This window comes from Apium graveolens, unplaced genomic scaffold (genome assembly GCF_009905375.1).
Source record: "Apium graveolens cultivar Ventura unplaced genomic scaffold, ASM990537v1 ctg1295, whole genome shotgun sequence".
NCBI classification, from domain to species: Eukaryota; Viridiplantae; Streptophyta; class Magnoliopsida; order Apiales; family Apiaceae; genus Apium; species Apium graveolens.
In genome coordinates, this window is record NW_027417175.1 from 53,487 (window position 1) to 64,491 (window position 11,005).

General features: G+C 31.8%; 1 protein-coding gene across 1 annotated transcript; it reads right to left on the bottom strand.

Moving 5' to 3' along the window:
- Positions 1 to 793: 793 nt before the first annotated feature.
- Positions 794 to 2,394, bottom strand: LOC141699769 (uncharacterized; the record flags this gene model as incomplete). The annotated part of the gene is made up of 4 exons (XM_074503608.1): positions 794 to 1,065; positions 1,254 to 2,023; positions 2,112 to 2,194; positions 2,311 to 2,394. Coding segments are annotated over 4 exons (1,209 nt in total), but the record flags the coding sequence as incomplete, so codon positions are not given.
- Between the last annotated feature and the right edge of the window lie 8,611 nt (positions 2,395 to 11,005).

The following is an 11,005-nucleotide window of genomic DNA, read 5'->3' on the forward strand; positions in this document are numbered from 1 at the left end:
GAAGTGGAGCTTTTGTTGCTGCTGTTAACATAAACTCCGAGCTGTTTTATCCTGGTGGAGATATTGTGCGCATCCCAAACGCAGCAGGTAGGGGCAATATTCTCTTCAAGAGCAGCCAGGACTTCGAGCAAGGCCTGGTGACTCAGCTGTGATCATTTTTCTTGGCATTTTATATCTGTGAACCTGTATTTCATTCACTGTTAAAAGCTATGGTTTCGGGTACATCTTTCTTTCTCTCTACGTTATTTCAGTTACTGATTTTGTTTACCTACATGTTTTGTTTTGTTAACTGTGGTCTTGGCCTAAACTTGTTAAATTATTTATACACTTGCTTCTATGTTGCTATATTTGTTAGTGAGATTTACAACATTATAATTATATCATGAATATTTATCTATTAATGAAAGTGTTTTGTTTTAAATATTACAATAATTACTGTGAGCGAACCTACTACCAACCAAACTTTTATTGTTTACCAACCAAACTTTCATTGTTTAGTTTTTAATATAATTGTGTAGATATGGGGTATAATTTGGTACAACGATTATCCCCTAATTTTAATTATTAAAAAATAAATAAATTGTCCTATTAAACTAATAAATAAAAAATTTAAATATTAACATTTAAGCTAGTGGATATTAAAAAGAGAAGCATCTTCAGTTCTCTAGTCAAATAAGTAAAGCCAACATCACACTTCTTCGAGACTTCTCTGTTGCAGCCACCTTCTTTTGTACAATGATCCAGTACTGTCCCAGCGTAGCTTCATTCTTTTTGCATCGGAAAGTGCCTCCACTCAAGACGGTGATGTATGATCGGACTTGCTGTGCAGATATCGGCAATTAGCGTCATTTCGACATCCCCTGGGAGTGTTTAAGTACGTGCACGGCTCCTGATGCGGATTCAGCGTAGATGGTCCTTGCCCAACTATTTGAGTGTTTGCATGCAACGAAGAGCAGTTCGTGGGACGGGTTGAGTGACTAAAGGCGGCTATCATATTAGCAGCAGCCTGCTGGTTGACCATTAGCAATGTAACCAAATCATTCACTAAAGGATTCAGACCCATTGCTGTTACGAGTTGTGTCCCCAGCATAGGTATCAGAGCAGTTTGTCCTGAGATAGGGTACGGGTGCATCTGGAGTAGAGGTGGATTCCTAGGCAGAAGGGATGGCAGCCCATTTGTGGTGGCTGTAGGCTGGCGGTTTGTGGCAAAGAAAATATAGCCACTGGAGAGATTGGAGGTTCCATTCTCATACCAGCAACCGTTCCATTTTCACTGATTGGACTCTCAATCTCTATATCCGATTCCCAGTTGGTACTTGGTGAGTAATACAGAGGTGACATTGGGGTCATTGTTGCTTCTGGTAATGGTATGTCATTGTTAATTAGGCTCTTATTGCTGCTTGATGTGACCATTGAAGAAACGGTTATTGAAGGGGCAGAGGATTCACCAGTAATGCAATGTGAATTGTGTCCAGGAGCTGTATTTTCCCTTGGAAAGGTAAGTAACGATTCAGGAATGGTTGCGATGGCACTGGCACATGACTTTCCTTTAGCTGTCGAATCATATATTTTTATCAGTTTCTCCACATCTCCTGGGTTCTGTAGGAGACGCGCTAGCAAGTCCAGGTCAAGAACATCCTGAGCAGGCACCGAAGATGTCCAAGCAATGGGTTTGGGGATGACTACTCCAGTATTTTCTCGGACACAGTAAAACTGATCAGGGTTTTCTCTGGGAACTGATTTTGTTGGCTCGATTCCAGTGAAACTTTGCCCGCTGAAAAACTTACGAACAGTATCTGTGTCTAGCCATTGCATGAACATGCCCAAATCAACTACAGGTTCACCTTGCCCCAATGCGACGCCATTTAAAGCATTTAGGGCATCAATAGGGATGGACATTATTTCATCATTCACTGATGAAGTAGTCAGGAATGGTGAACTGTTGTTGAGCAGGTTGCCTTTCTCCTCTATGGGTATTATCAGGGTTGTGCTGTCTGAATGGTCAGTGGGCTCCGCCTGAAATCTTACATTAAAATAAAAAGTAAAAAAAATAATCAGATGTGCTAATTAGGATAAAGTTAAAAAGTAGACTCGACAACAAGAAACTTTACCTAGGATCAGTTGGTACACGTCTCCAGGTAGCCTCTATGCTCCCTTGCCGAGCAGCCACACCCCAGTTAATATCCAAAGTTAACTGTGATTGAAATCCGTGTGTAATATTCAACATCAGAACTTATAATAGAAAAGTGCATAGCATCTTTAACTAAAAAGATATCAAATTGTATGTAATATCAATGTTTCAACTCATACCTTTGCAGGACACATCCATTCTATTTGTAGAATATCCCCATGTCTTCCACCTATCTTTGCATCCACCGCCTTATGAACACCTATCTGTGCAGGAAATAATAATAAGTTCAATTATTATTACTTCAAATGTGATTCAAAATATTTTCAGTCTTGAGAATAAGCACGAACTCCCGAAAGGAAAAAGTCTAGCCTAAAAATATTTAAAGATAGATTTGAAATTGACAATATTAAGATGAGAACCTTCAAGTACGATGAAACCAATTCTAGAAAAAAAATTGTCCTTAACTGCTAATTAAATATCAACTCCCTAATTAGCTTGAAATAGTATGGGGAAAGCAAGAATTTAAAAAATTATGAAGTGTGACCATATATCAAATAATGCGACATCTAAGATACTCCCTCTGTCCCTTTCAATTGTTTACATTTTTTAAAGAGTGTCTGACACGCATTTTAAGGTGCATATAAAGAATAGTTCTGTATTTTTTTTAGAATTTTGTTTTTTTGAATAAAAAATTAAAACATTCAACTTTTATTCAGAAAAAGAAAATTGTAAAAATAAGTTACATAACTATACCTTTTATGCACCTTAAAATGCGTGTCGGACACTTCCCCAGAAATGTAAACAATTGGAAGGGACTGAGGGAGTATATTTATATAAGAGATCACTAAATATGTGTGCACCTCATTGCATATTCTTATTCCTAAGGTGCGCACAAAAAGTCCATTACGGCTAATTAATTAAGGACCTTGATATTAATAAAGAGAGGCTTTTCACTTGGCAAAAAGAAGAAGATGGAAGGCTTCTCTCACCCTTCATAGTTAATAACACATAAGACAATATGTATTTTATCTTTGGGGATTCTAGATCTACTTCTGAAGATTATAAACACCTGAGTCATATAACTAACATTATCTTAAGTAATTATCTCCATTAAGGTGTTATACGAAGACTTTATATGGATCTTATACTATTATTTAACACATTACAACCTCAGGCATGATAGCAAGTCGTACTTACATATGAATTTTTTAGTTCGGTTTGAATTGTAATACTTAAAAAGATTTGAGAAGAAATGTGTATACAAAGCTGATTACAATTAAAATAAATTGAAGTCAATATGTTATTAATGAGTTAAACAATAACAACAACAAATATCATAACATTATATGCAATCTTGGATTAAATATAAAAATATTACCCGTATATCTGTGAACGTGGAGGAGGAAGTAAAACTTTAACTTTGATGGAGCATTTTCTTCATTGCTTTCCGGCTATGTTTTAGAAATTTGATTTACATCATATTCAAACAAAAAAATGAATTTAGAAAAATAAATTAAATCTAGAAAATATGGAATCGGATGAATTTAACGGTGATAAAAATCTAATAGTATGCTTGCAACGAAATAAATTCAGACAACTTACTTATATCGGATGATGAGCATTTTACAAAGACGAGGACTTCTTGCGAATCCGGCAAATATTAAAAAAATGCTAATTTATTGGGCCTAAATCTCAATCGATGATATAGAAACTGTTATTCAAATAGTAATAGGAAAGTGGTAAGGGGTGTATGTGAAATGAGTTTTCTAATTGGTACACAAACTTTAAGTTTTGTTATTAGATTAAATGATAATGATCTTAATTGGCTCAAAAAATGAAGGAGATTTAGATCTATATGGTTTGATGCAGAGTGGAGAAAAAAACTGATTTAAATCTATATCGAATAATGGAGAATGGGGAGAAAAATAGAGATTTTAGATCTATATCGGATGATGGAAATCTGGAAGAAGAAAAATATTTGATGTATATCGGATGATGGAAATTGGCGGAGAAGAAAAGAGATTCAGGTTTATATCGGATGACGGAGAGTGGAGCACGAGAAAAGAAAATTAGATCTATATCGGACGATGGAGGGTGGACGAGAATAAAAGATGGTTGTGATGGAAAAGATACAGTAGGAAATGAAAATTATTTATAACGTCTTTCGAAGAATCTAGAATAGACGAGAGGCTTTCGAAGAATCTAGAATAGACGAGAGCCTACATGAGGATATAAGTGTCACAAATCAATGTTTATGTTATATTAAAAAATGATAAGTAATATTTATTTGATGCATTTTTTTATATAAATCTATATTTAATAGAGTCAAATGCATATGGTGTACTCGCTTTTTGGTTGTCACATCACTTGGGATGGTAAATTTTAAAAACCGTAACCGGTGAATTTTCAAATTTTTACAAACTATTAAATATGACTATATTACTCGTGTCAAGGTTATTTCAAACTTGTACTCAACATGCCTGGTACATACTATACTTAAACTATCATGTTAAAATATGTAAGTTGTTAAACAAAAGTAGATCTAACTTTTATTCGTCCAATATAAAATTTCAATATAAAATTTCAATAGAAAATAACATTTATTAAAAATAACATCATAAAGGTGGTCGCCATTTTAGTCATTTTTAAATTCAAGCCATATACTTGAAGCAGAGTAGCATGTAAAGTTTGAATTGATTTTCTTAATGACTAAACCCCGTGAAAAATTAAAAGAAAACTGGGGGACTCGCAGGTATGAGTTGTGTATAACTTTTATAATATTTGAATTTACTATATGCATTGCATTTGTAAATAAATCTTTCGCATTAGTATTAAGAAAAAAAATTCTATTTACAAGAAAATAATTATTTTTACGACTATTAATATATGCATAAATTAATATTTTCTATCATTTTCCACTTCCAATTTTTTTACTATTTTGGTATATTTATAGTACTCTATGAACATAAATTCTATAATCGAAATAATAAATATGAGCCGTGTAATTTTTGGCTTTTTCATCAACATATCTCTAGAAGGCATATCATAGGATTTCACTAGCAAAATTTAATTAAATATTAGAAATATTCTTCCTATTAACACAATTAATGGAAAAATTAAAAAAATTGAGACTATTTAAAATATAGTTAGATATTAAATAAATGGGGTGTGCTCGCAAGGCTGATTCACGTAATTGAATGGTGCTAAGTCATCCTCTGCCCCGATCTAGAGAGAAATAAAGAGACAAAGATGGTGAGGAAAAGAGTGGGAACGAGAGAAAAGGGAGGGCGAAGATGGAGGGGACAGTGAGAGAAGATAAAAAGAGAGAGCGGGAGGGGCGGGGAAAGGAATATTAAATTCTGAAGGAATGGAGAGACATGAGGAGAGAGGTAGATGGAGAGAGGGGGAATTGAGAGGGAATGGAGGAAGAGGAAGTTGGCTAATATGAAAATGGAGTGTTGGATGATTGAATGGAGAAGTGGCGGGGGCTTGGTTAGTGAAAGACCCGATAAATATTGGGTTATTACGAGGTGGAAAGAAGAATAAAACAACAAGTTAATTGAATTATGGGGGACTCTACATGTTAATGGCTCTTTAATTTGGTAGAAATTTAGTATTAATTGGGAGGCCTGGCTGCCAGATTCAGTTTAAGTTGCAAATATATAATATATGGAAAATACTAGAGCCCCATATATTGTGACAAATTTTTCCCAAATACTTTTCAATTTGTCTAGTGTGTGTCAATAGGCACATGTTAAATACTAAAAACTATAAATTTAAAGCATTTTAATTTAGAGTATTTGGTAGTTTATAACCCACTTTTATTTTCATTTTTGTAATTTGGGTCTACATTATTTTATGTGTCAACATACACCCCATAAAATTAATTTCGCTTCTATTTGTACCCCACTCACCACTTTCCATCCAAGATGACCATTAATTTTAATCGAAGTAGGGGCATTTCAGCAAATTACTAATTCAAACAGAAAAAAATAAGAGTAATTGGCACTTTGTAACCCATTTCTTTGGGCATTTTTTCAATTCGGGTCTATATTATGTATCCTTGCAAGTTGCACCTTTAACTTTTATATCAGGGGAAAAATTAAAAATTTCTAGTATCCAAGAACAAATTGCCACATCATTCGATTTCCCAATCCAAACCTACAAATAAATACATGAATCGATTGCAAATAGGGCTAATCAAAACCTATTTATGTAGTTGTTGTTAATGCACCGATCAAATAAGCAAAAATTATAAAAGTTTGTGTTTATTCTGTGCATATGAGCACATCATAGAAAAACGAATCTATACTCTTTATTAATAAGCGAAACTATGTATAATTTGGTGCTAAAAGTACCAAAGTACCAAATTTTGCTACTTACTGACATAAGTTGACTTCCATTCTCTATTAACTTTATTTTTAACACAACTCGACTTATATTGTTTGTAAATTTAATTTTCTTTTTAGTTAGTGTTCATCCAATCTTCTTTTTCATTTTTAAAATAAAAATATTTTTTAAACGATTTGTAAATTATATTAAAAAATTATTAAGTTACGTTAAATAAAGTAAAATAACTTATATTTATGTTTAATTTTATAAAAACTACAAACTACACAATAATTGACTTATATTTTCTGTAAACTTTATTTATTTATAAATTATATTAAGAATTTATTAAGTTCATTAAATTAAGTAAAATAACTATATTTACTTTTATTTTGAAAAACTACTAATTACAAACTACAAAGTAAACTATTAACACGAATTGACTTCTATTCTCTGTAAACTTTATTTTCTTGTATTATTTTAAAAATAATTAAGTAATAGCAAATGACTTTAGTAATATTTATTAACTTATAAACTGATAATTATTAATTTATCGATCGTATTTGTTACTGTCCATCACAACATTAATATACTTTAAATTAAAAAAAAATTAACAGTAACAAATTTATGGCCTGTATTTAGATTATATTTAGTAATATTAAATTAAGTTTAATAACATCTATTTACTTTTAATTTGTAAATTAATTTTTATCGATAATTAAGTAATATTAAATAAACTATATTGAAAAGGCTAATTATAAGATAATTATCAAATTATATTAATTAATATTAAATTGTCTAAAGAACAGAAATTTGGTTCATAAGATAGAGATACAATTCGTTTCACAAAAATAACACTATGTTAGATTTTTTATATCAAGTGAAACAATGCAAAACTAGAATTATATTGAAAAATTTCATTACTGATTCAATTATTTTTAACTACATAACTATTTTTTACAAGTACTAATTTAACATTTTATATTAATATATTAATTTTAATTCGTGTTTCACACGAATTATGAATAATTCTCTACAAATATTAATTCGATATTTTTAGTCTCGGTCTCATGTTTCGCACGGGTTATCAACTATGTATACTAATAAGCGAAACCATGTTTAGCTCCCAAATCTTGGTACTCACTAGAAAATTATACAACTATTTTTGAAATTTTATATAAAAATTAACATCTCAACTAAAAAATTAACTTTTACTCTCTCTAAATTTTATTTTCCTTAATTTTTTATTTGTTGCTGAACATCCAAGTGTCGGTTTAATTTCAAATAATCGTATTAGTAAGTTAACATGACAGATTTATATAAGTAAATAATTAGGCGCATGCATAACTAGAACTATACGGTGAAATTTTAGAGTTACACTTAACTTCAATTTTTTTAACTACATATTTTAAAATCATTTTATAAATTATATTTAGATCTGTATTTTACTCGAATTATGAGTTTCAGTTTTATGTAAATAATAATGTGATACTGTTATTTTTAATTTCGGGTCTGTGCTTGGCATGGCTTACCAACTAATATCTTATAAATGGTAACTTTCCGTAGAATAATATGAGACCCCACGTGCATTCATAATCGCACACGAATGTAATTTCAAAATGTGTCATGTCACGTTACTTTGTAACTATTTTTGTATAAGTTTGGGGTTATCTAGTATTACTCGTTATATATTGACAATGAGATTTAATGCATCCAAATTTTGTAATTAGCAATCTGAACTGAGCCAAATCACCAAATTTTCTCATTATCACACCAAATTTTCTCAATTATCAGTAAATTTATCATAATTAAAAATCATACCACCACCTAAGAAATCATTGAATTCAAACATTTAAATGAAAATCATCAATTATTATATGCAAATTTGAAATGTTTTGAAATAGGCTAAAAATTCTAACATATTAAATATATCCAAAGTGGAGAAAAATACTCAAGAAAAATATGTCTTCAAATAGGCTAAAAGGCTACCTATTAAATATGTCTTAGTGTACTAGAAAATCTATCTCTCGTGAGATAATCATTTATTCTCCACAACTTTTTAGTGTAGTTCATAGCGCATATTTTCAAATTTACACCCTAGTAGCAACATTCAAATTTTTTTATTGAAAGAGGGTAGTGATCTAATAATGTTTTATCGAGTGAGTGTAGCGATCTATTAACATAGAATTTTGTTAAATAAGAAGGGAATTTCTGACAATATCTTGATTATTTATAAGAAAGTTAATCAAAAGTAAGTAAGGGTCAAATGATAAGAGGAAAAAATCTTAATAAAATTAAAATTAGGTATAAATATAATATATACAACATATACAACATTATCACCACAAATAACAATCAAATTAAACCAAATTTCGGATAGTATGGGTGACCATGGGTTTCGAAACCCGACCTAACCGACCCTACCGGACCTAACCCGCCTTAAACCAACCTAAAAAATTCAAACCGAACTTTAATCGTGTTAAATATTAAAATTGAATTAAATGGGTTAGTTTAGGGTTTTGCGTGCAACCTACCCATTCCAACTTGACCCGCACACCTACTTCTTTTGAGTTCATTTAGTCTTTTTCTTATAAGTTTATATGACTTAATTTAATAAACGAAAAGTCAGTATTCCATGTGATCGTATGCATGTAACAAGAATGCTTTGTTACATACAATTCAAGTAATTTTTACGTTTTTATTTTATTATTTTTTTATTATAGGAAAGTTTTGGGAAGAGTTGATTTGTTGCTTGACGGATGACACAAAATAAATTAATTTGCCTAGTAGCTTATAATACCCAACCTAAACCGAACCAAACTGACCAAAAATCTAGTCGACCCAACTCGATAAAATTTAAACTTACTTTAATGGGGTTAAATATATATAACTGAATTAAATGAATTGGGTTAGAGTTTTTGTTCGCCTAACTTGACCCGCGTGCACCCCTACCGAATAGTAGTTTTTAAGCATAAGATATTTATTGCAAATTCATAATATACATGAATTTGGTAGGAAATGAGGATATTTGGTAGGAAATAGACCAGACGCCCACGTAAATTCCTACCAGGAATTTCCTACAATCTCTTTGAATATATTTAAAAAAACTTTGTTTGGATATGCCCTGAGTTAGCGTTTTGGACTTTTTTGGGTTTTTTCATAACAACCTAATGTGTTATATAAACTCTCTAGGTCATAACCTAAACTTATGTTGTAATCTGTATCCTTAAGATTAAATTTCTTTAAGTTTATTATAATCTTTCTTGCTTCCGTTCGAACAAATCGGTACTCAGAGCTAAGGCTAGTTCTTTTGGGTTTTAAAGTTTCATGAATCTGTTTGACAAAAAGGTGTCTTCTTTAAACATGAAGATTGATAGATTCATTGGGAGAAATAGTTTCGGTCTATGACAGATCAAGATGTGAGCCTTGCTAAAGCAGCAAGGACTGTAGGCACCACTTTCGGAAAAATCTAAACAGGGTGCAAATAACAGGGAATCGAATAGTTTGAGGAGAAGGCACATTCGATAATCATGATATGTTTGGCTGATGATCATCACTAAGATAGCTGATAAAGAAACTGCGGCCAGCCTGTGGTTGAAACTTGAAAGTTTATATATGACAAAGTCCATAACCAACTAATTGCTTCTCAAGCAACGTTTGTTCAGCCTGCTTATGCAGGAATGTATTTCTTAGGGATGATCTTGATAGGTTAAATACTATTTTGTTAGATTTTTGAAATATAGATGTTAAAGTAGAAGATGAGGATGTTGACCAATTTCTTTATTGTTTTTGCCATTGTCGTATGAGAATTTCATTGTTGGGAAAGATATTTTGTCTCTAGAAGAAGTAAGATTTGTCCTTCATACATGAGAAAGGTGCCTCAATGGAGAAGATTTAAGTACATAAAATGTTGGGTATGGGGATTTATAGGGAAATAGATCAATAAAGCCCATTTTGTCACAAAGGGGTTAAATGCAGAAGATAGTGTCAAGTATTGACATGTCATCGGCTAGACTATAGATACTTCTAGTACAGCAAATGTTCAACTGTTTGTTGCTTTTACACCTCAATCTGAATCTGAGAAGGAGTACATGTCTCGAGTCCCGTATGCTAATTCAGTAGGAAGCTCTATGTATGTTATGATCTACACTATACCTGATTTTGCATATCCTATTACTGTAATCATCAAGTAGATGGGAAACCTGGAAAGGAACATTGGTAAGTTGTAAAGAAGATTTTTTGTTATCATCAAGGTACATCTGATGTTGGTCTCATTTATGGGAATGATAAAATATTTAGTCACTGGTTACTCTGATTCTGATAATGTTGGAGATGTTGATATCAGGATGTCTACGACTGGTTATGTATTTACTCTGAGTGGTTTAGTTGTTAGTTGGAAGGGAACTCTGCAGCCTACAGTTATTTTATCTACTACTGAAGCAGTGTACATGGATGACTGAGCTGCTAAAGAGGGAATATGGTGAAAGGATAGTTAGTGATCTTGGTATGCATCATGATCAGGTTGTGTATTGTGATAGTCTTACT